Consider the following 22,129-nt stretch of genomic DNA (forward strand, 5'->3'; position numbering starts at 1 on the left):
ACCTGCATCCCAGGGTACTACTGTCACCTTCCAACTCTCCAAACTACCATGCTTGGGGCTGCATTAAGAATGTTTCCTTCTGTTTGCTACAAGCTTGTCAAAGCCCTATGCTACTTTTGCTGTATTTTTAAAAATATATTCTAATACTTAACTATGTAGTTTGTCTTTGAGCACATTAGGCAAAAACAGTTGACTCTAGTCTCTAACAAAAGCAGAAAATGCTGGAAAATTTCAGCAGGTCTGTCAGCATCTGTGGCAAGTGAATAGAGCTAATGTTTTGAAAACGTCGGCTCTATTCTCTCTCCCCGGATACTATCAGACCTGCTGAGATATTCCAGCATTTTTGGTTTCAATTTGCTTTTATTTATTTGATTCTAGTCTGTGATTGCTGTTTCTATTCTCTCTCAGGCTTTTGGTGGAGTTCTTTTTGATTCTAACCCAACTGGGGTTTTGCTGCGTTTACTTCGTATTTCTGGCTGACAACATTAAGCAGGTAAGTTTTACTTTGTAGTGCAAGTTAGCAGCGCTGTTAATAAAACACCTTGACTGGACACTGGATTGTAGTCCCAACACTGGTAAAACCATTACCTTGCACCTTTACCCAATCTTTACTTACTCACAAGGAGTATTATGTGAAGGAATTCCTGCCTTCGTGAAATGACATATCTAATCAGTGATACTGCAATGTTGCAAACAATATCTAATGCTTTTATCATCGACCTTTGTAGTGCCATCCAATTATTCCCAATTTCCTGCTCTTACCTCATGAACCTCTGCATTTTTTTCCCTTGAGTTACATTAGTCTTGAATCCGATTCTACTAACTTTTCAGGCAGTTCTTTTCAGAGCCTAGCAATGCTCTGCAAGAGTTTTTTTCTTGTTGCCTCATAGTCAGTGTTTTCTGTTTACTACCACTGTAAATGGGGCAGCACAGTGGTTAGCACTGCTGCTTCATAACACCAGGGACTCTGGTTTGATTCCAGCCTTGGGTGACTGGCGTTTGCATGTTCTCCCTGTGTCTGTGTGTTCCCTCTGGGATGCTGTGGTTTCCTCCCATGTTCCAAAGACACGCAAATTAGGAGGATTGGCTGTGCTAAATTGCTCCTTATACGTCCAAAAATGTGTAGGTTAGGTGGATTAACCATGGTAAATGTGCAAATATATTCCCAGATCTCTGTTCCTGCACCCCTTCCAAATTATACCATTTATATTGTCTCTCCTCATTCTCACTACCAAAACAGATTGCATCACACTTGTTTGTGTTAATTTTATCTGCATATGTTGACAATTTTGTCAATTTGCTCTGTAGTTTGTTCTCACTAATGAAGCTTCCAACTTTGGAATAATTTCCTGTATATCCAAGTCATTGATGATTATGAAAAAGAGCAGTGACCCTGATAGAAGGGCCAGGGAGAGAAATCATAGGCCCTGGGGTGGTGATGGCAGTGTGGTATTGTCACCAGGCAAGTAGTAATCTAGTTTGTTTTATTTATTAGTGTCGCAAGTAGGCTTGCATTAACACGGCAATGGAGTTACTGTGAAAATCTCCGAGTTGCCACACTCTGGCGCCTGTTCGGGTGCACTGGGGGAGAATTTAGCATGGCCAATGCATCTAACCAGCACTTTTTGGACTGTGTAAGGAAACTGGAGCTCCCGGAGGAAACCTATGCAGCATGGGGAGAACGTTCAGACTCTGCACAGATAGTGACCCAAACCAGGAATCGAACCTGGGTTGCTGGTGCTGTAAGGCAGTAGTGCTAACCACTGTGCTACCATGCCGCCTCTAGAGACCCAGAGTAATGTTCTGGTGGCCTGGGTTTGAAATTTGAATTCAATTTAAAAACTAATCTGGAATTAAAAGTCCAGTGATGACCATGAAACCATTGTCAATTGTCGTCAATTCCATCTGGTTCACTAATGTCCTTTAGGGAAGGCAATCTCGCATCCTTACCTGGTCTGGTCTACATGTGACTCCAGACCCACAGCAATGTGATTGATTCTTACAGATGCCCTCTGAACTGGCCTCGCAAGCCACTGGGGGCAATCCTGAGCCCACATTCGCCATCTGTGCGAATGGGGGCTCAAGATCCAGAAGTCACGGTTTTCGATGGCGAGCTTGCAGTTTTGAATCTTCCCTGCCCCTTGCCAGTGACATCACCACATACATGTCCATAGCAGGTGTGAACCTGCTTTACATGAATTTGAATGTATTTAAATGTTATTGACACTTCCCCACTGTATATTGACGGAACAGGGCCAATGATCGGGGATGGGGGAGAGTGAAGTGAGAAGTGCTGACTGCTATCAGGGATGGGGAGGGGAGCTCCTGAGACCTCCAGGGTGTGCAAGGGAAGAGGTTAACTCGGGTTATGATCGGAGCACCCTTTAACAATTATGCAACAGGGTTTTGCTGACGTGTTGAGGCCCACCTTCCTATGTGCCCCTTTAATCTTTTTTCAGAGTATGGCCAGATCTGGAGAGGGGCACACCAGTTTTCTCGCTGGAATCAACTCTCTGCCCACTCCAAGTGCAATTGGGGACAGGCAATAATGGACCAATGATACCCACATCCCATGAAGGAATATTATAAAAAAAACCTCCTCCCCATCCTTTAACCCTAACCCTCATTCATGCCTGCTATTTTCTTTCTTACAAGATTCACCCCCTTAGTTATAACATTGCAAATGTTAACACTGATTTTGGTGATTGCCTCATTAACATGTTCTGCACATTGCACCATATTTATCCAATGACTGTAAATTCAAATTTGAGGGAAAGATTCCATCCTTTTATAGCTTTCAATCACCTATTCTGTGCTGTATAAAAAGGAAAAACCAACTCTGTGCTGCGGTTGGCATTGTTTCATTGTTGGAGAGTGGAAGGAAGGTAAGGAGGCTAGGGGATGGTTCCATTCACTTGCCGCTGCCTAAACACTAATCCCCCCCCCCCGCCCCCCCCCCAAAAAAAGAAACACTGATACAGCACTCACTCATCTTGCTCAAGATAACTCCATATAACTCCCTGGGAATGGAATTGCGCAGTGGATAAGGGCAATGGCTTTAAATTGAGGGGGGGTAGTTATAGAACCGATGTCAGGGGTAGGTTCTTTACCCAGAGGGTGGTGAGGGATTGGAATGCCCTGCCAGCATCAGTAGTAAATGCGCCTAGTTTGGGGGCGTTTAAGAGATCCGTAGATAGGTTCATGGACGAAAAGAAATTGGTTTAGGTTGGAGGGTCACAGTTTTTTTTTTTAACTGGTCGGTGCAACATCGTGGGCCGAAGGGCCTGTTCTGCGCTGTAATGTTCTATGTTCTATGTTCTAACAGCCAGGTCCCATCTGGCACAAGGCTGAGTGAACCATTGTAACACTTCAGTCCTCAGCTATTTCTAAAGAGGTTGAGAAGAGTGTGGCCAGACCCTCTGCAATTTCCCCCTTTACCAAGTACCTTCCACTGAGTGCTGCTAAACTTCCATCCATTTTATCCTATCAAAAATTGCTACGATCTTTTCCTTTACTGTTATATTCCAGCATCCTTTTTAGTGAATGCAGATGCTGTTTTAGTATCTCAGCTATGCCCTCTAACTAGTGCTTTACTCACCCTCCGCTCTTGGCAGCCCATGATTGCTCTTACAGTACAGCCACTATTTGTAGGCTGATCAAGTAACTCAGATGAATTACTGGGTAATTATTTGAGGCCACTCCAAGTTTATGTTCGACAAAAGATATTATGAAATTTCTTGCACCTGGTGAAGAAGTGGACAATTTTCATCCCGTATAGTTTATAGTACTGGACGATCGACCTCCATGTTTATGTCTGGTGTGAACCCTCAATCTCCATAGTTGAATGTACTACTGTTGAGTCAAGCCAACAAGCTTGGCTGTTACAAGCACTGTTGATTTTGTATATTTTTTAAAAATGGAGCTGGTGGTTGTAGTGGAAGGGAAGTAAGATATGTATTGCTCAAAGCTTATAATTCTGCACTATTTGATGGGTTGTTCACTTCAGTTGTACAGATGTTTAGTTTGAGGATAGCTATATTTTTTCTTGCAAAGTTTGGAATATTGTTCCCTTTTTGAATTGGCTCTAATTTTGAGTACATGACTTTACTATGAATTCAAAAATTCGGCTATCTGCATAATCTAGTCAGTTACCCTGAAAGTTTTAAAATGGCATTTGGGGAACTCTGCAGAATCCAATAAGAGTGCGGAACAGGCAAGGACCACAATCTCATTACCACATTTTACCAGTAAGGGAACAAAATACAAAGATGCATTTCTGTGCAACATATGTTTAAATCATTGCATCGCTACTTTTCTTTTAAGATTGTGGATGTTGCAAATGCTACAAGTAATAACTGCTATCAAAACACCACTACATTCGAATCTGGAAGTATGGACAGCCGTCTGTACATGCTTAGTTTCCTGCCATTCATTGTTCTGTTGGTATACATTCGCAACTGGAAATACCTGGCTCCGTTTTCTTTGCTAGCCAACCTAGCCATGTGTGTGAGTCTCGTTTTGATCTACTGGTACATCTTCTCGGTGAGTAATTTGTTTGCCCTCTAAACTTTGATGTAATTTTTTAAAAATTAAAACATTCATTTTATGGAGTTTTTGAAATAGTCTGCAGTTTCCTTGACAATATTCTAAGTACTATTGGGTGTTTTTTTTTAAAAAACACAAACTTGTGAACACCAGACATTTTTTGAAACTTTGTAGCATATAATCGCAATGTGGGAGGTGAACAGATTAATGCCAACGAACAGATTAATGCCAACAGCATGGGAGTTCAGTTCCTCTCTCGGCCGAGTTAGACTCGGGCTGGGGAGGGGGGGCACTTCCTGTCCCTACTGTAATTAAAAAATATAGTAAGTCTCACAACAAACACCAGGTTAAAGTCCAACAGGTTTATTTGGTAGCAAAAACCACTAGCTTTCGGAGCGCTGCTCCTTCATCAGGTGAGACCTTTATTGGCTCACCTGATGAAGGAGCAGCACTCCGAAAGCTAGTGGTTTTTTACTACCAAATAAACCTGTTGGACTTTAACCTGGTGTTGTGAGACTTCTTACTGTGTTTACCCCAGTCCAATGCCGGCATCTCGCATCATTAAAAAATATCACAGCACTTTGCCATGGTGTAGCACCTAAGTGCCAAGGACCTGCCTTCAGGCAGAGAACTTAAGAAGAATCCTACCATGACTTGAGTTCATCTATATTTGGACAAGTCTTGCCTTCCTTTTGCCATCTCAAATCAAATCCATGGCGAATGTTTCCTATGTCATGGTATGAGTCAATAAATTGTGCATGGTGTTCATGCGCATTACATAGTAATGTGGGCTTGTACTCTCCGCGGTGGCTGTAGCTTGGGATGTTATATTTCACTCGTGTATTTCAAGAGGTTTTGGGTGGATCTATCTGTGGCAGCCATTTTTTTATATCCAACACTATTTGTTAATGCCTATTCCTTAAACGGTGATGTTTCAGTCGGTCTCAGACTAATAGAAAATATCTCTCTCCATGCATCCCTTAGGGTGTCTTGTTTGGTTTCTTTTCACCTTCACCTAAAAGAGGCCTTGTATTTTTAATTAGTTTGTTCTGTCTCATTTCAAATTACAACATTTCCAGTCAGTCTAAAGTTTAAAACCTATTTTCAGAAATAAAGGGGCAGAGCCTCGTGACAATACCTATAGTAGCTTTTACAATGTGTTTTTGGTCTCAATGGTTTAGTCTTGCACTTTTTTCTTAATCAATTCTCCCTACAAAATACCTGACCATTCTTGAATTAGATTTTAACATTGTGAATTTGAATAGCTTGGGAAGGAGTGTGTTGTGAAAATCATTCTTAAATGTCTTCTCTAATTACCATTCTTTCTGTTGCAGAGTGCCACATATACAAATAATCTGCCACCAACGACTGAGTGGAAATCTTACGCAATGTTTTTTGGAACAGCCATATTTGCATTTGAAGGCATTGGTGTGGTGAGTGAAAATGCATATATTATAGCAAAGATGATGACCCAATTTCTCTGACTTCATTCGTTGCTGGGAGTCTCTGGTCCTACTGCAGTGACAAGTTTTGGCTGAGTGCCAAATTCTTCATTCTCACAGGCAGTCATAGCAGGGTGAAAGAGATCGGAGAAATCTGGCCGATATTGGCAGCCTCTTGCACAGTGTTTAAATCTGAGATTCTACCTGACTCCTGTATAGTAATTGGTAATTAAATTTGTTGCCTCAAAACTGTTGTAGAAGCTGCTACTCTGAGAGAAATGTTTTTTTTAAATAACCTTTCCTACATTTGCAAAGTTTTGTATCTTTTGGATGAACACTGACCTCTACCATTTTTGTGATCTCATGTAATGCGGTGGCAGTGTTTACATTTTTTAAAATTCTGGGCTGTGGGCATCTTGTGTTGCACCTTTCACATCTGCAACTGCTTTACAACCAATTAAGTGCCATTGCAGTCTAATCACTGTTCAGTAGATAGCTCAGCTCAGCTGAGTTGAGAGTTCCCAGAAACAGCTGAGTTGAGTTCCCAGAAACAGCAGTAAGATAATGATCAGATAATTTGTTTTAGCAAGCACTAAAAAATATCTTTGATTCATAAACAGCTAGAATTATTGTTCACGCAACCACCTTTGAGCTGTTTCCTAATATCATCCACTTGTTTGTAAAGTAGTAGACAGTGGAGTATTTATCTATAGATGATACTGAGCAACGTCTTCTGGAAGTTTATATAAAGTTGCTGTGGCAGGAGACCTTGGGGATAATGAACAGGTACTCTGGCAGGATGTGACGAGCCATGTGTCAAGTATCTATGTTGGGCCCTCAACTATTCAGCATGTTTATTAATGGCACGGTAGCACAGTGGTTAGCACTGCTGCTTCACAGCTCCAGGGTCCCGGGTTCGATTCCCGGCTCGGGTCACTGTCTGTGTGGAGTTTGCACATTCTCCTCGTGTCTGCGTGGGTTTCCTCCGGGTGCTCCGGTTTCCTCCCACAGTCCAAAGATGTGCAGGTTAGGTTGATTGGCCATGCTAAAAATTGCCCCTTAGTGTCCTGGGATGCATAGGTTAGAGGGATTAGTGGGTAAATATGTGGGGGTAGGGCCTGGGTGGGATTGTGGTCGGTGCAGACTCGATGGGCCGAATGGCCTCCTTCTGCACTGTAGGGTTTCTATGTTTCTATGTAAATGGGATTTTTAAAAATCCAAATTTGCTAATGACACACACAGTTTGAAGTAGCTGTGGTTTAAAAAATGATACTGATAAAACAAATGATGTTATGATCCCAGACAAGATTCCAAGTTTTTGTTAAGATCTGGTCGGGGGCCAATGATGTTTTGTTTTTAAGTAGACAAAGTTTGAGATTAAAGATACTTGCTAAGAGAATAAAGCCACAAGATTCCATGGGTTTTGAACAAACAAAAAAAATAAGCTTCACTACAGGAGGTCAAAAAGATCAAACAATTTACAATATCTATCTTGTGTTCTAATGTTCAGGGTTAATGTGAGGTACATATGGGTTAACAGGCAAGTGGTGGTCAAACCACACTCTGCAATAAATAACAAGCATGACTAAGGCAGATCCTAGCAACCACCCAGACTTCAGTAAACACTGAATCAACCAAGCTCATTGAAAGTCAAATTGCCTCGAGGGATTTCCAACTTTTCACTTATGAGAATCAATCTTTAAATTTCCTTGAAGCTGCTCCCACTTGGACAGCATCTTGACTGGGCACCTCTCCGCATTTTAGTCTCATCTCACAAGATTTCATTCTCCTGAATTTGAGTCTGCACTCCAGCCTGAAACGACTGGCACAATGTATCTGGATAGCTTAATTGGGCTGGCACTGCCCCTGAATTTCACCGAGCTCCAATCTCTCCAGCTATACCAAGCTATGAATGGCTCCCAGGGCTGTCTCTTAGCCCTAACCCATTTTAGCATGGAGCTAGTGACTGCCACTTTCTCAGCTCCCCAGAACTGCTCTTGTGCCCAAGCTGCACTGAGCTATCAAATGGCTCCTGGGATGTTTCCTGAACTCCAACTACACTGCTTTTTTGGACCTAAGCAAAGATGGCGTAATTTCTAAATGGTGAAAAGCGAGTAACAATTAAGGTGTCTGGACACGAAGATCATGTAAAATTGGGTGGCAGTGGTTAGCACTGCAGTACCAGGGATCCAGGTTCAATTCCAGAATGGGTGACTTTGTGTGGAGTTTGCACGTTCTCCCCGTATCTGCGTGGTTTCCACCGGGTGCTCTGGTTTCCTCCCACAGTCCAAAGATAAGGAGGTTAGGTGGATTGGCCATGCTAAATTGACCCTTGGTGTCAGTTGGACGGTAAATATGTGGGGTTCTGGGGATAGGACCTGGGTGAGATTGTTCTTGGTGCAGGCTCGATGGCCTCCTTCTGCAGTGTAAGGATTTTATGAATTCATGAACAGGAAGTAGAAGTGAATGTAGTGTTAGCCTTTGTATCTAGAGAATTAGCATCCAGGGGCATAGAAGACATTCTTCATCAATACCAACTCCAGGTTAGACTGCACCTACATTATTTAGAGCAATTTTGGGCACCACATCGTGAGAAGAATATATTGACCTCCAAGAAAGTACTGCTTAGATTTACTGGATTGTAACATGGACTTCAAGGATTAAATTTAAAAATAAAAATTAAATAGGATTGTATTCCCTGGAATTTAGAAGGTCGGGACTGACCAGTTTCCAAACAAAATGGGGACAAGATAAAATCAAAAGAAGGAAAGTATTTCTGCAGGTTACTGTGTCAAGGACTGAGGACATAGTTTAACAGTTAGTGAGACCGTTTATGCATGAAATTAGGAAACCCTTCTAATGCACTGGTGAAAGTTTGGAGCTCTTCTGCAAATGACTTGTGATGTTAGATACTATAATTTATAGCTGAGATAGTTAGACTAACTATCCAAAGATATTAAGGAGTATGAGACAAAGACATAATAAGTTGGGATAGATCTGCCACAATCTCATTTGATGGCTGGACAGGATCATGGGGTAAACTGGCCTACGTCTGTTCTGATCTTGATATCTTGAAAGCTTTTGCATAAGTCAGACCAGGGAGACCTAAAAATGCTGCTTGCTATTGTATCTGACTGGACGAATGATCAGAGGTCACAGAGCAGGACAAACTTCTATAAGAAGAGGTCTCTAGACCATGCCCTTTCCCATAAAGAAGTCTCACAACACCAGGTTAAAGTCCAACAGGTTTATTTGGTAGCAAATACCATAAGCTTTTGGAGCACAGCTCCTTCGTCAGATGGAGTGGATATCTGTTCTCCAACAGTGCACAGACACAGAAATCAAGTTACAGAATACTGTAACTCCATCTCCATCTGACGAAGGAGCTGTGCTCCGAAAGCTTATGGTATTTGCTACCAAATAAAACTGTTGGACTTTAACCTGGTGTTGTGAGACTTCTTACTGTGCTTACCCCAGTCCAACGCCGGCATCTCCACATCTTTCCCATAAAGCCAGCACTGCCTTCTCCCTGGGGATTAAAACATGTCAGCATACCACTCCCCTGTCTTGTTAATTCCTGGTGCCTCCTTTCAGGTGCCACCTACTCTTGCAAGAAATAGGGAAGTATGATGAGTCATTCACATGTTTGAGTGAAATGACTGTCATTGTTAAGTGGCTGCCAGTGTGTGGAAGCTGAGATGTAGATGCAGAGCTTGTAATACTAAGAGTATGAAGGCGAGATGTAGTTTAGTAATGTTAGGTATGCATTCCAATAAAGATTGTTGACAGGTGATTGGGGCTGCAGTGCATTGATCAGTAAATGAGGCTAGTAGTGTGGTCGGTAAGATATGGTATTTGACAATGCATTCATTGGCCACTTGTTAACTCATTTTCCTGTGTTGCATCCAGACCCTATATTCTGGCACTAATCTCTGTTATATCTCTTGCCATTGTTTTCTGAGCATGCCTTAAGAGTTTCTAACCCCAGTGTGGAGGATACAGGATTTCTCTACTCTTTCCCATTTCTTTCACTAAGATTCATAGACTCCCGACAGTGCAGAAGGAAGCCATTCGGCCCATTGAGTGCACTGACAACAATCCCACGTTTAGATCATGGCTGCACTTTAACAATTTTCCTAGCTTTGCTCCATATCCTCTATTCCTTTGTCTGATGGCATTCAAGTTTGTTTAGAGGCACAGTGGCATAATGAATTATGTTACTGGACTAGTAATCCAGAGAACTGGATTAATGATCTGGAAACATATAGTCAAATCTCACCAAGTCCAAAGATGTGCGGGTTAGGTTGATTGGCCATGGTAAATTGCCCCTTAGTGTCAGGAGGATTAGGAGTGTAAATACGTGGAGTTACGGGAATGGGGTATGGGTGGGATTGTTGTCAGTGCAGGCTCGATGGGCGGGATGGCCTCCTTTTGCACTTGTAGATTCTATGATTCCAAGTCTAGTATAAAATTAAAATTCAATTAATTAAAATCTGGACTAAAATACTGGTCTCCACAATGGTGACCATGAATTTATTAGATTATCATAAAAGCCCATTTGTTACCTCATGTCCTTTCGGGAAGGAAATCCATTGTCCTGGTTGGCCTACGTATGACTCCAGACCCAAAGAATCTTTGTGAATTCCTAATTCCCCTGTAAAATGCCATTCAATTGCATTCAAAGGAAATTCTGGATGGGCAATAAATGTGTGAGCAATGCCCACATTGTGTGAATGAATAATGAAAAACGTCTTGTTGTAATTATCAGGTGCTTCCATTGGAAAACCATATGGCAAAACCACAGAAATTTCCAGTAATTCTGTATTTGGGAATGGCAATTGTCACAGTATTGTACCTGACACTAGGAGTTATGGGATACATTCGCTTTGGAGATGAAATTAAAGGGAGCATAACACTCAATTTGCCAGCCTGCTGGTAAGTGTCTTTTCAGAATATGTTGCCAATCTTGTATCCAGTGGTTGGCTATTTTGACCACTGTTTTCAGTCTGTAATAGATTACATCCTTTTGTTCTGTATTGTGTAGCTACCCTTTTGTAAATTTTTTGTACAGCCAGAATGATGCACTTTCTCTATCCCAAAGCTGCTAATAATTTTCTAATCGGGCCTGAGAATTGAAAAGTTTTTTTTAACCTGTGAAGTCAGCAAGCCAAAATGTAAACTGCCTGTTATTTTGAAATGTAGTGCAAGATGAACTGAATGTCATGTTCAATTGATGTGAGCTTTCAATCACAGCAGTGGCGTAGCTGTGCAATTAATCTGCAGGCAACATCTTGAATTAGTCATATTAATGAATAGGCCTAAATGTTAAACTTTGGCTGTCAGCATCCAACAGTGAGTCTTTGCCAAGTGATGGCACTACAATCGACAACCTGTTTTAATTTACCAGTTGACAGTGGACTTGCTGAACCATTACCTGCATCGCTGGTTCCTTTAGGCCTGCTCCCCCACTTGACGCCTAGTTAACAGTGGTATTTTGCTAAATCAGTAGTCTATTCCAAATTAATGAGAGCAAGTTAATACTGCCATTGAATGCATGATGTGTCTATTCTGGCTAGCATCCAAGCAATTCTCCTGCTGTTCCATCAGGTTTAGATAGAGCAAGGGCAGAGGGTAACATTGAAATAGTTGTACTGCAGAGGGGAGAATTATAACTGCACACTCCCCACCATTAAACAAGTCAACAATAGGATACTTTAATGGGTGCTGTGCCATGAAATTTGTGTAGAAACCTGCTGTACTTCTGCATAAATGAAATGTGGAAACCAGTAAAGTCCATCAAAAATGAAAAAGGAGGATTGCCTTGGGTTGTATGTATGACAGTCTCGAAAGCTTGTGTGGCTTTTGCTACCAAATAAACCTGTTGGACTTTAACCTGGTGTTGTTAAACTTCTTATTGTATGTATGAAACAGGATTCTGAGAAGGCTCGACAGGGTGAAAGCTGAGGGGCTGGCTGGAGGGAAGAAAATTGAAATCCAATATGTTAACACTGATCTTTCAAATCTCTTCAGACTTTAATTGTGTAAAATCTTTTCTTCCAGGTTGTACCAGTCAGTGAAAATTTTATATTCTTTCGGAATCTTCATAACCTATGCGGTCCAGTTCTTCGTTGCAGCAGAAATAATTGTCCCGGTTGCAGTAGCCAAGGTCTCTGAACGCTGGGAGTTGTGGGTTAACCTGGCTGTGCGAACTGCTCTGGTTATAATCACCTGTAAGTAAAGTTTCATTTTTGAGGCCGGGGTTTCCAGGGTATTTAAGCTGTTCTTTCCAGCTTTTGTTTGCAATCCATGGAAATGAGACTAAGAAGCAGTCTTAGGATCGAATATCCAAAAGATCACAACATTGAGTCCAACATCCGCCAAATACTGCAGCTCCTGGAAGTATGAATTAAAGGCAGAAAATACTGGGAGTACTCGGATCTGGCAAATTCGGGTAAAACTAAATGAATATTTTGGGTCCAGGTCTTTTGGTAATGAGGAAAGTTTGATTATATAAGAGACTTTAAAGTACAGAAAGGAAAAGAGGGTGGGGTGAAAGAAGATAGAGTGGAAACGCAGGAGAAATTTAATGACAAAAGAAATAGTAATGCAAGGCCAAATGAGATGGTAATAAGACAAGTTTATTTTTAGGTCAGTGTCTGGATGATGTACACATGACATGAAAGTAGGAGCCGAGGTTATGATCTGAATTTGTTGAACTCCATATTGAAGTGAGATCAACCAGAATGTGACAAAGTACAAGTGCTAACTTAGGAATTTAGTGCAGGGGAAGGAGGTGCTGCTTTCGATGTTTTTTCACTTCCAGAAGCTGGTGTGTTCAAGACTTTAGTGAGAGGTATTTGCAGAGGTACTTGATGTCCTCTCAGCTGCCATCAATGATTATAGCTCCCTCGTCTTCAAGTTCCCTTATTACTCCGATATTACTTAATGTGAAACTGACCATTGCTGAAGGGTCAGCCTCAGTTCAAAATTTTAATGGTCGCTATTTCAGTTCCCAATAAGCAGTGGCTAAAGACTAACAGTACTTTCCACGAACCACATTGTGGAAGCACCTTCACTACACAGATTGGAAGGGAAATTAATATCAGTGACTTCAACTGTAACAACTTGCATTTATGTAGAATCTTTAACCAAGTAAAAGGGCAAAACGCACTTCACAGGAGTGGTTTTCAAGCAAACTTTGACACTGAGCCACATAAAATGGTGGGACAGATGACCAAAAGTTTGGTCAAAAATGTAGGTTTTTTAAGGAGCATCTTAAAAGTGGAAAGTGAGACACGTGTTTACAGAGGGAGTTCCAGAGCTTAGAGCACGGCCACTGGCAGTGGAATAGTGAAAGTCGGATACAAGAGGTCAGAATTGAAGGAATGCAGAGATTGTTGAGTGTTGTAAGGTCAGAGGAGATTACAGAATTGGAGAGGGGCGAGACTATGCATGAATCTGAAAAGTAATGAGAATTTTCACATTGTGGCATTCCTGAGCTCAATCGTTACCCCTTTGTTGACAAAAGGATTGACACAGTAAGTAGTTTCACAACACCAGGTTAAATTCCAACAGGTTTATTTGGTAGCACGAGCTTTCGGAACGCCGCTCCCTCATCAAGTGAATGATTGTACTCATCTGATGAAGGAGCGGCGCTCCAAAAGCTCGTGCTACCAAATAAACCTGTTGGACTTTAACCTGGTGTTGTGAGACTACTTACTCTGCCTTCCGCAGTCCAACGCCCGCAACTTCACGAAAGGATTGCCCAAAAGGGTTCTGACCACAATGTGCACTTGACTTGCATAGGAGAATGGTATATGTAGGTGTTTGCCCTCGATCCAAAATTTGGCTGAAAATTTATCCAAGTACTAAATGTGGTTTTGACAGAAAAGAAGAGGAACTGATAGAGATTTTCAGTTTTCTTTCATTCGCAGGATATGAGCACTGTTGACGAGGTCAGTATTTATGCTGAGCTCGAATTGCTCTTGAACTGTTGCAGTCATGTGGGGCAGCTGCACCCACGGTGCTGTTGAGAAGGAAGTTCCAGGATTTTGACCCAGTGACAATAACGAAATTACATTATTGTTCCCTGTATGGATGATGTGTGACCTGGAGGGGGACTTGCCTGTCTGCTGCCATTGTTTTTCTTGGTGTTAACTGTCATTGGTTTGGAAGGTGTTTTTGAAGGATCCTTGGCGAGTTGCTGCAGTGCCATCTAAATGATGCACATTTACCACCCTGCACCAGAGGAAATGAATGTTTAAGATGGTGGGTGAGGTCCCAATCAAATCGGCTCTTTTGTCCTGGATGGTATGAAGCTTCTCCAGTCTTTTTGGATTTGCACTCATCTGGGAAAATTGATTCCATCACACTTGTGACTTGTGCCTTCCAGAGGTAGACAGGGTTGAAGAGTCAGGAGATTAATTACTCACTAGGGAGCGTGCAGCCTCTGATCTGCTCTTACAATCTCAGTATTTATATGGCTGCTGGTTCAGTCAAAACACAAATTTGGTGCTCGGGTAGGCCATTTGGCACCTCTATCTGCTCTGCCATTCGATAAGATCAGGTTGACCTGATTGTGACTTCAACTACACATTCCCACCTACCCCTGATAATCTTTCACCCCTTATCAAGAATCTATCTCGGTCTGCCTTAAAAATATCCAAAGACTCTGATTCCACCGCCTTTTGAGGAAGAGATTCACTGCTCTCGAGAAAGATTTCTCGTCATCTGTCTTGGGGTGACCCCTTTATTTTTAAACAGTGACCTCTAGTTCTAGATTCTCCCACAAGAGGAAACATCTTTTCCACTTCCACTCTGTCAATACCCCTTAGCATTTTTTATGTTTCAATCAAGTCACCTCTTGCTCTTCTAAACTTTCCCCATAAGACCTCTTCTCCCCCCCCCCCCCCCCCCCCCCCCGGGTCTGGTCAATGGTAATCCTGAGAATGTTGATGTTGGGTGTTTCAGTGATGATACAATTGAGTGTTGAGAGAGATGTTCATTGTCAGGCACTAGTGTGGTGCAAATGTTACTTGCCACTTGATCAGCACAAGCCTAAATGTTGCTCAGGTCTTGCTACAAGCACAAGGGCTGCTTCAGCATCTGAGAAGCCTTAAATGGGATTCAATAATAAGCAAACAGTGCACGTTTGATCTTATGATGGAGAGGTCATTGAAGAAGCAGCTAAAGGTGATTGGGCCTAGGACATTATCCTGAGTTCCTGCAGCAATGTCCTGGGGCTGCCAAAAGCCTCTTGTGCTGGATAGAATCATAGAATCCTACGCTGCAAAAGGAGGCCATTCGGCCCATTGAGTCTGCATCGACCACAAACCCACCCAGGCCCTATCCCCATAACCTCATGCATTTACCCGAGCCAGTCACCCTGACACTAAGGGGCAATTCAGCATAGCCAATCCACCTAACCCGCACACCTTTGGACTGTGGGAGGAAACCCACGCAGACACGAGGAAAACATGCAAACTCCACACAGATGGTGACCCAAGCCTAGAATCGAACCAGGTCCCTGGCACTGAGGCAGCAGTGCTAACCACTATGCCACCGTGCTGCCAGATGCTGGTGAGGAGGACTTTGCAGGGTCATCTGAGCAGTGTATTCCTTTGTCTTTTCCAGTACCTGGATGGAAGCCAGGTTCAACAGGATTCATTCCGATTCAGCTACTCTGCAGTGTTTTGACAACTAAGTAACTCACTGAACCATTTCAGAGGACGGTTATGAATGAACCACCGTGGTTTAAGTGGAGATAATTGTTTTAACAGTCAATATGTATGTACGCAGTAGAATGACCAGCCATCGTAAGATCTGAAGGAATCTTTGAATGTTAGAAATTTGCTGTGAAATTAATGGGCAAATGACCATCTAGACCAAAGGTCTGCTATTCCAGGTGGCAATGTATTATGGAGGATCACTACTCTCTCGGTAAAGGTGAACTGCCTAGTCCATTCCTGAGAGTAGACATAGTTTAAACTTGTGCTGCCAGGTCCTCAATCAATACACTGGTCCAAAATAAGTGAACCAATGTACATGGGGCCCATCTGAGTAGCTGAATATATAATTATTTCATGATATCTGAGGTGCTTATTGTGAGCCTGGATTTTGACTCTGGACATCACAAGCAGAGTTCTCCAACCCAGAGTGGACCCTCCAACCCTGCCAAGGAGAGAGAGCTGTTGATGAGAGTTTGGGGAGCTTTCTAGTTTGGGGGCAGAAATTGAAAGTGACGTGTGTTGGGCTGCTCTTTAAAAGCCAAATATATCTCTGCAGCCTCAGGCCTGTTTGTAGCAACGTTTGAAGAGCCGTAATATAGCTGTTTGCTTCATTAGGCACTAGTATTTAATAGGCAGCTCTGGAATCCAGCTTTGCTCAGGTGAAGTGATGGGTGCTTTCCCTAATTTATACTTTTTATCCCTACTTCAAATACTTGGGTCATCAGATTTGTTTAGTGGGAAATGGGTGAAGTAGAGACGTGTGCTGAATGCTTCCTTGAGCAGGGTTCTGCCAACCACAGATCTACCTTTAAAAAAAATCTATTTGTGACTTTTATAATTAAAAATCTTTTTTGGTCTTTAAATGGCTCCCATATTCAAAAGTTTGCATTAAGTTTTGTACGTGGATACAACATAATTTGTACTGTGGGGCATTCCAGTTCCAAGCAGTGATGATTGAAACACTAATTTGCATCTTCCATTGACCAAAATACTCAATCACGTTTCCTTGAGGAGTGCAATATAAATTAAATTATTAGTTGAGGAATTATCTCAACTCTATGCTTAAAATTGGGACATATCCACCAGCATCTGTCACTATCCTGCTCAACATTAGTAAGGTCTGATAGGTGAAAAATTATGGAATTATGAAACCTTGCAGAGCTTTCGAATGAGCTTAAATTTCTAAACTTTCAAGTTAATACTGGGATAAGCTTGTGGTTATTTGATGCCAAGGCAATGGTCTTGGACTTCATTCAAATGAGTATAGTCACGTTATGCTCTGGACTAATACTTCACATTGCCCAAAATATTTCAGCATGGTGATATTAAGTTACCTTTTTGTAGAAGATTGGTACCACCCCCCCATCCTCGTTCCAAAAAGCTCTTGATTACCATTTTCTTGATGATGAATGTTGCTCAAAACATAATATTCACAGGAAACCTCAAAGCACTTGCAGCCAATTAATTGTTTTTAAATTGTCGTCAATTATGTTGGCAAATACGTCACCAAAAATTGATGCCAATGGCTTCACTGTTATTTAAATGTTGTTTTTCAAGTGTGTAATGGAGCTTCTGATAGCTTGGCACAGTTGTAATCTTTAACTTTGATCATGAGTTCAACCCCCAATCTTAAGTCTTGAGCGCACAACTTGGGTGGCAATCAATATTAATGGAGAGCTGCACTATTGGAAGTCTATTGTCACAGATCAGATGTTAAACTAAGGCCATTTCTCCCTGTTAAAAATGATTCTTAAACGTGCTATAACTGTTTAAAGAGCAGAATTGTTCTCCTGATGTCCTAGTCAAAACTCAGCTTTCAGTGCAAAAGGATTAACTTGTTGTTTATTTTGGTGGGACCACACTGTCCAAATTGACTGGTTCATTTGCCACGTAACTTAAAATATAATTCGGGATTTTTCAGTGCTTCAGGATATTTTTAAAAATCATTCGTAGGATGTGGAAATTGCTGGCTAAGCGAGCATTTATTGCTCATCTCTAATTGCTCTTGAGAAGGTGGTGGTGAGCTGCCTTCTTGAACCGCTGAAGTCCATGTGGTGTAGGTACACCCACAGTGCTGTTAGGGAGGGAGTTCCAGGATTCTGACCCAGCGATAGTGAAGGAACAGCGTTCTATTTCCAAGTCAGGGTGGTGTTTGGCTTGGTTTGAACTTCCAGATGGTGGTCCCCATGTGCCCTTGTCCTTCTAGATGGTAGCAGTCATGGGTTTAGAATGCAATTAAGTACTGTATGATATTCGTTCATTTTGTTTCCTTCCCCCCTCTCTCACTATTTGTGTTTGTTTTTACAGGTGCTTTGGCTATCCTGATCCCACGTCTGGCAATTGTGATCACACTAGTTGGGTCCATAAGTAGCAGCACTCTAGCGTTAATCATCCCCCCACTTCTTGAAATTGCCACCTACTACGGTGATGGGATGAGCAAATGGACGATTGCCAAAAACATTGTGATCAGCGTGGTGGGCTTTGTGGGTTTTGTGGCGGGGACCTATGTGTCCATGGAAAAACTAGTGGCTCAAACAATCTCCATGACCAATATTACTGCTAACAATGTCAGTTAGTTTGGTTTGCTTCTGTTGTACAATGTCCAAAGTGATTTGGATTTGCTTGCCATTTTTCTTTCTTTTGCCCAAAGCACTTTACTGTCTTAAGTTCTGTGCAGATTAATAAGTAACAGTCTGCATAAAGCATTGTTTTCAATGCAGGGACAGATGTTTCGGGTGAAATGTATGTCATTTTTCTTTTCTACTTTATTTTAGTGATGGACGATCATGTTTGGAAATTTCTGTGATTTATTGAATTCCAGTTGGAACCTGTGGTATTTTAAAGTTCACAATAGCGCAGGGAGTTAAATCATTGGTGCTAGTCAATGAAGGTGTACCCAAGTTCTAATTTGTAAATGTCTGTGTACTTGACTTTGTTTTTGTGGGGCAGCTTTGTGGGAGGGATTTTTTAAACTATTTAATTGCATGCTTTAATTTAACTTTGAAATTTCAACATTCTCATTCTGCGATGACTGCATTTTTGGTGTAATGATGCTTTATATCCAATGCAACCATTTTTATATATATATAATAGATATCAAGTGCCATATGGCGAGATTTATTTAAAGATTGTCAACTAAATCGGGTTCAGTAGTTAGCTATTCCTAAGCTTAGATGTTACTTTTGTCCTGCTTTTTGCATTTAGGGCTAATTTCAAGTACCTCCTTGGCTTTGTTTCAGATCAGAGCTAATTGGATTCAGACCAGGGTGGTGATGTTTCCCCATTCATTAATTCCGACCAAATCCTGTTATTTCAATCACAGATTAGATCCAAAATGGTTTCTGTCCTTCCTCCGCCTTGTGCTGACAGAGATCATGGCAGATAGAAAGCTTTGAAAAATTGCTTTCTTTGAAATTGATGAATAATGATGTATTTATCATAAGCTTGTGAAATCCGTCCCGTTCCCATGCAGCAATCGAGATGAGTGAAGTTCGTTTTAGTTTTTTATTTTTGAGAAATTAGATATACTATAGAATTTAGAGGGCAATTTTTTGATAATATAGGGATCGCCTGTTAACCTTCTGAGACCCACAAAATCTGTCATACTGATATGCCATTTTACTGTATGTAAGATGACTTGAAATATATTTGTACATTCAACTCAGTTCCTAGTTCTCCTGCTTCTTGGCAAATCTAGCATTAATTTGTAATTTTCATGAATTATATACTTGAGCATCAGAAGGACATTTACATTAATGAATGTTATGAAGGTTAATGGAAATGATCTACAGCACATACTGCAATTTTTTTATTTGCACTTTAGGCTTAACCAAAATATTTTTAACTGCAAGTGAAGCAAAAACAGTTGTTACAGAAAAGGATCCTATTGAGCATTAAGATTTAAACATTGGATATGGACATCATCAGAACACATCCAAAATTTAGTAATATAGTTAGCTTGGCTAAACCTGGTTTCAGAATAGTCGTATTTAATCTAAAAAGTATGAGTGTTCCCTTCTGCAGATAGCTCCTGTCTGAAAATGACTGCCTAATGTCTGTTCAGAAGTTTTTAATCATAGCCAATTGTGGCTAATGCGTAATTTAACTCTTTTGTTATAAAGAATCATTCGTTACAGAATTGTGGGGCAAGTACTGAATTTTTTAAAAAGGCTGGAACTTTCCAGCCCCTTGCCCCTCACCCGTGGCATGTTTTCCAGCAGCAGACACGTCTTGCTATTGGGAACTTCTGGTCCATACGTTTTGTATGGCTCGCATGCCACTGGGGATTGCCTTCAGCAGGACTGGAAGGTCCCACCAACATGGGGCGGCATGGTAGCACAGTGGTTAGCACTGCTGCTTCACAGCTCCAGGGTCCCGGGTTCGATTCCCGGCTCGGGTCACTGTCTGTGTGGAGTTTGCACATTCTCCTTGTGTCTGCGTGGGTTTCCTCCGGGTGCTCCTGTTTCCTCCCACTGTCCAAAGATGTGCGGGTTAGGTTGATTGGCTAGGTTAAAAATTGTCCCTTAGAGTCCTGAGATGCGTAGGTTAGAGGGATTAGCAGGTAACTATGTGGGGGTAGGGCTTGGGTGGGATTGTGGTCGGTGCAGACTCGATGGGCCGAATGGCCTCCTTCTGCACTGTAGGGTTTCTATGATTTCTATGAACAGGAAGGACTGGAAAATCCCACCCAAAATGAAGGAATAGAAATTTGCTTTAAGCTAACATTAAAATTCTAATTGTTGTAGAACAACTGGTGCAATATTGAATATTTAGAAAGATGGAGGAATTTTTTTTCCCAAAATAATTGGAAGATTGGGAAAATAAATAGCTGTTACATGATCTTCAGACTGACAGTTGAGAGAGGCGCAAGCTGCTTTTAAATTTGCACTGTAATGGGATTTTATGGCTTTCAGACTTAATTCAAGTTGTTCTTTTCAAAACCAATTGTGATAGCTCAGCAACTCACATTTCTAGAGCACTTTCTAATGTAGTAAATTGTTCTGAGGTCATTCACGGGGGTTTAACAGACAAAATTTGACATTGAGTTCCATAAGGAGATATAATAGGGCATGTCTTCAAAACTGTAGTCAAAAGAGTAGGTTTAAAAGGAGTTGGAAATTTTAATGTGCACAAGGCTTGAGGAATTAGGAAGATAAAAGTGCTATAACCACCAATGAAAAGGAAGGATCAGCAGCTTACAAATGGTTGGAATCCCCCTCTTTTGGCTAATGCAGAAGTGAACATAACCTTGTGTTCCCAGCACCATCTCCAACAGTCTCAGAAAAGTAAATCACCGACTTTTTGCATTTAAGGGATTAGCTCTTGAGGCCAGTTAATGATGAAAGGTTAGCCTTTAGGGAATGGTCCTGAAGGCTTTGGTGTCATTCATGAGTATCCATTATGACTTCTTGGGACATATTCTTACCTATACATAAAGTGTCATTTATGTACAACCAGCATAGTTCTGTTCAATTTTTTGTAGTTAGTCTGTCATTAACACATGCAAACTTTGTTTTTAAAGTACTGTAGTAGATTTTATGGGAAGTTACCCATTGGACTGTTGAAATTGCATGATACAAAGATTACATAACTTCATGTTCTAAATACAGCACTGGAGTTCATGACTATAGCTACAGCTTAATGCACACTAGCCTCCATATGTGTGTGTACTGTACAGATTGCATCGGTTGAATAACTATTGCTGTCAATACTGAATGTATACCTTGCCAGAACAAAATTGTGGTCAGGCTTGTCCAACATTGAAGTATTAACAGTTGCTTCAAAATTGTATTTATGTCAGTGAATTTATTCTAGAATTCAATTATCAACCTGTTTTTGTGTACAAAAAGCAGTAGGAAATTCTTTCATTCCTCCTCCCTCATTCACATCCTTCCTTGCCTCCCTTTTCTCCTCCTCCCTGACTCAGCAGTCAGTTGGGCAAATATTTAGCAGTGTTTAAAGAATCAATTCAAGGGTTAAAATGTGCTTGTATATTCTGGGGATTATTTGTGATCTGCAATTCATGGTGTAAGCTTGGTACAGCCTCCTCAGGGTCATACATGCAACTACTGAGTAGTCCATTGGTTTGTCTTATTCTAAATGACTGTCATGTTGTAATTTTTATGTATAATGTGCAAATTGATATTTGTTGCCTTTTTAATGCTAATTAAAATTGAGCTAAGTACTTTGGACTGCTTTTGTGTTTATTAGTCTGTCTGTTCATAGAAGCTTACCATACAGAAGGAGGTCATTCTGCCCATCATGCCCATGATGTGGAGATGGACTGGGGTAAACACAGTAAGAGTTTTAACAACACCAGGTTAAAGTCCAACAGGTTTATTTGGTAGCAAATCTCCACATTGTGCCCATGCCAACTCTTTGAAAAAACTTCTAATTATTTTCAGTATTTGCAGA

At 41.3% G+C, this 22,129-nt stretch overlaps 1 protein-coding gene across 3 annotated transcripts in view; it reads left to right on the forward strand.

Annotated features, from left to right (window-relative positions):
- slc36a1 (solute carrier family 36 member 1) overlaps window positions 1-21,899 on the forward strand; it is a 72,544-nt gene extending 50,645 nt beyond the window's left edge. For all 3 annotated transcript variants that reach the window (XM_078230709.1, XM_078230710.1, XM_078230708.1), the window contains 6 exons: window positions 409-493; window positions 4,324-4,542; window positions 5,880-5,978; window positions 10,756-10,922; window positions 12,048-12,217; window positions 18,023-21,899. In XM_078230709.1, the coding sequence (XP_078086835.1) occupies window positions 409-493; window positions 4,324-4,542; window positions 5,880-5,978; window positions 10,756-10,922; window positions 12,048-12,217; window positions 18,023-18,291 (1,009 nt within the window). In that variant the 3' untranslated portion in view covers window positions 18,292-21,899. The remainder of the gene's footprint in view (window positions 1-408; window positions 494-4,323; window positions 4,543-5,879; window positions 5,979-10,755; window positions 10,923-12,047; window positions 12,218-18,022) is intronic.
- Window positions 21,900-22,129: the final 230 nt, after the last annotated feature.

This window comes from Mustelus asterias, chromosome 16 (assembly GCF_964213995.1).
Source record: "Mustelus asterias chromosome 16, sMusAst1.hap1.1, whole genome shotgun sequence".
NCBI classification, from domain to species: domain Eukaryota; kingdom Metazoa; phylum Chordata; class Chondrichthyes; order Carcharhiniformes; family Triakidae; genus Mustelus; species Mustelus asterias.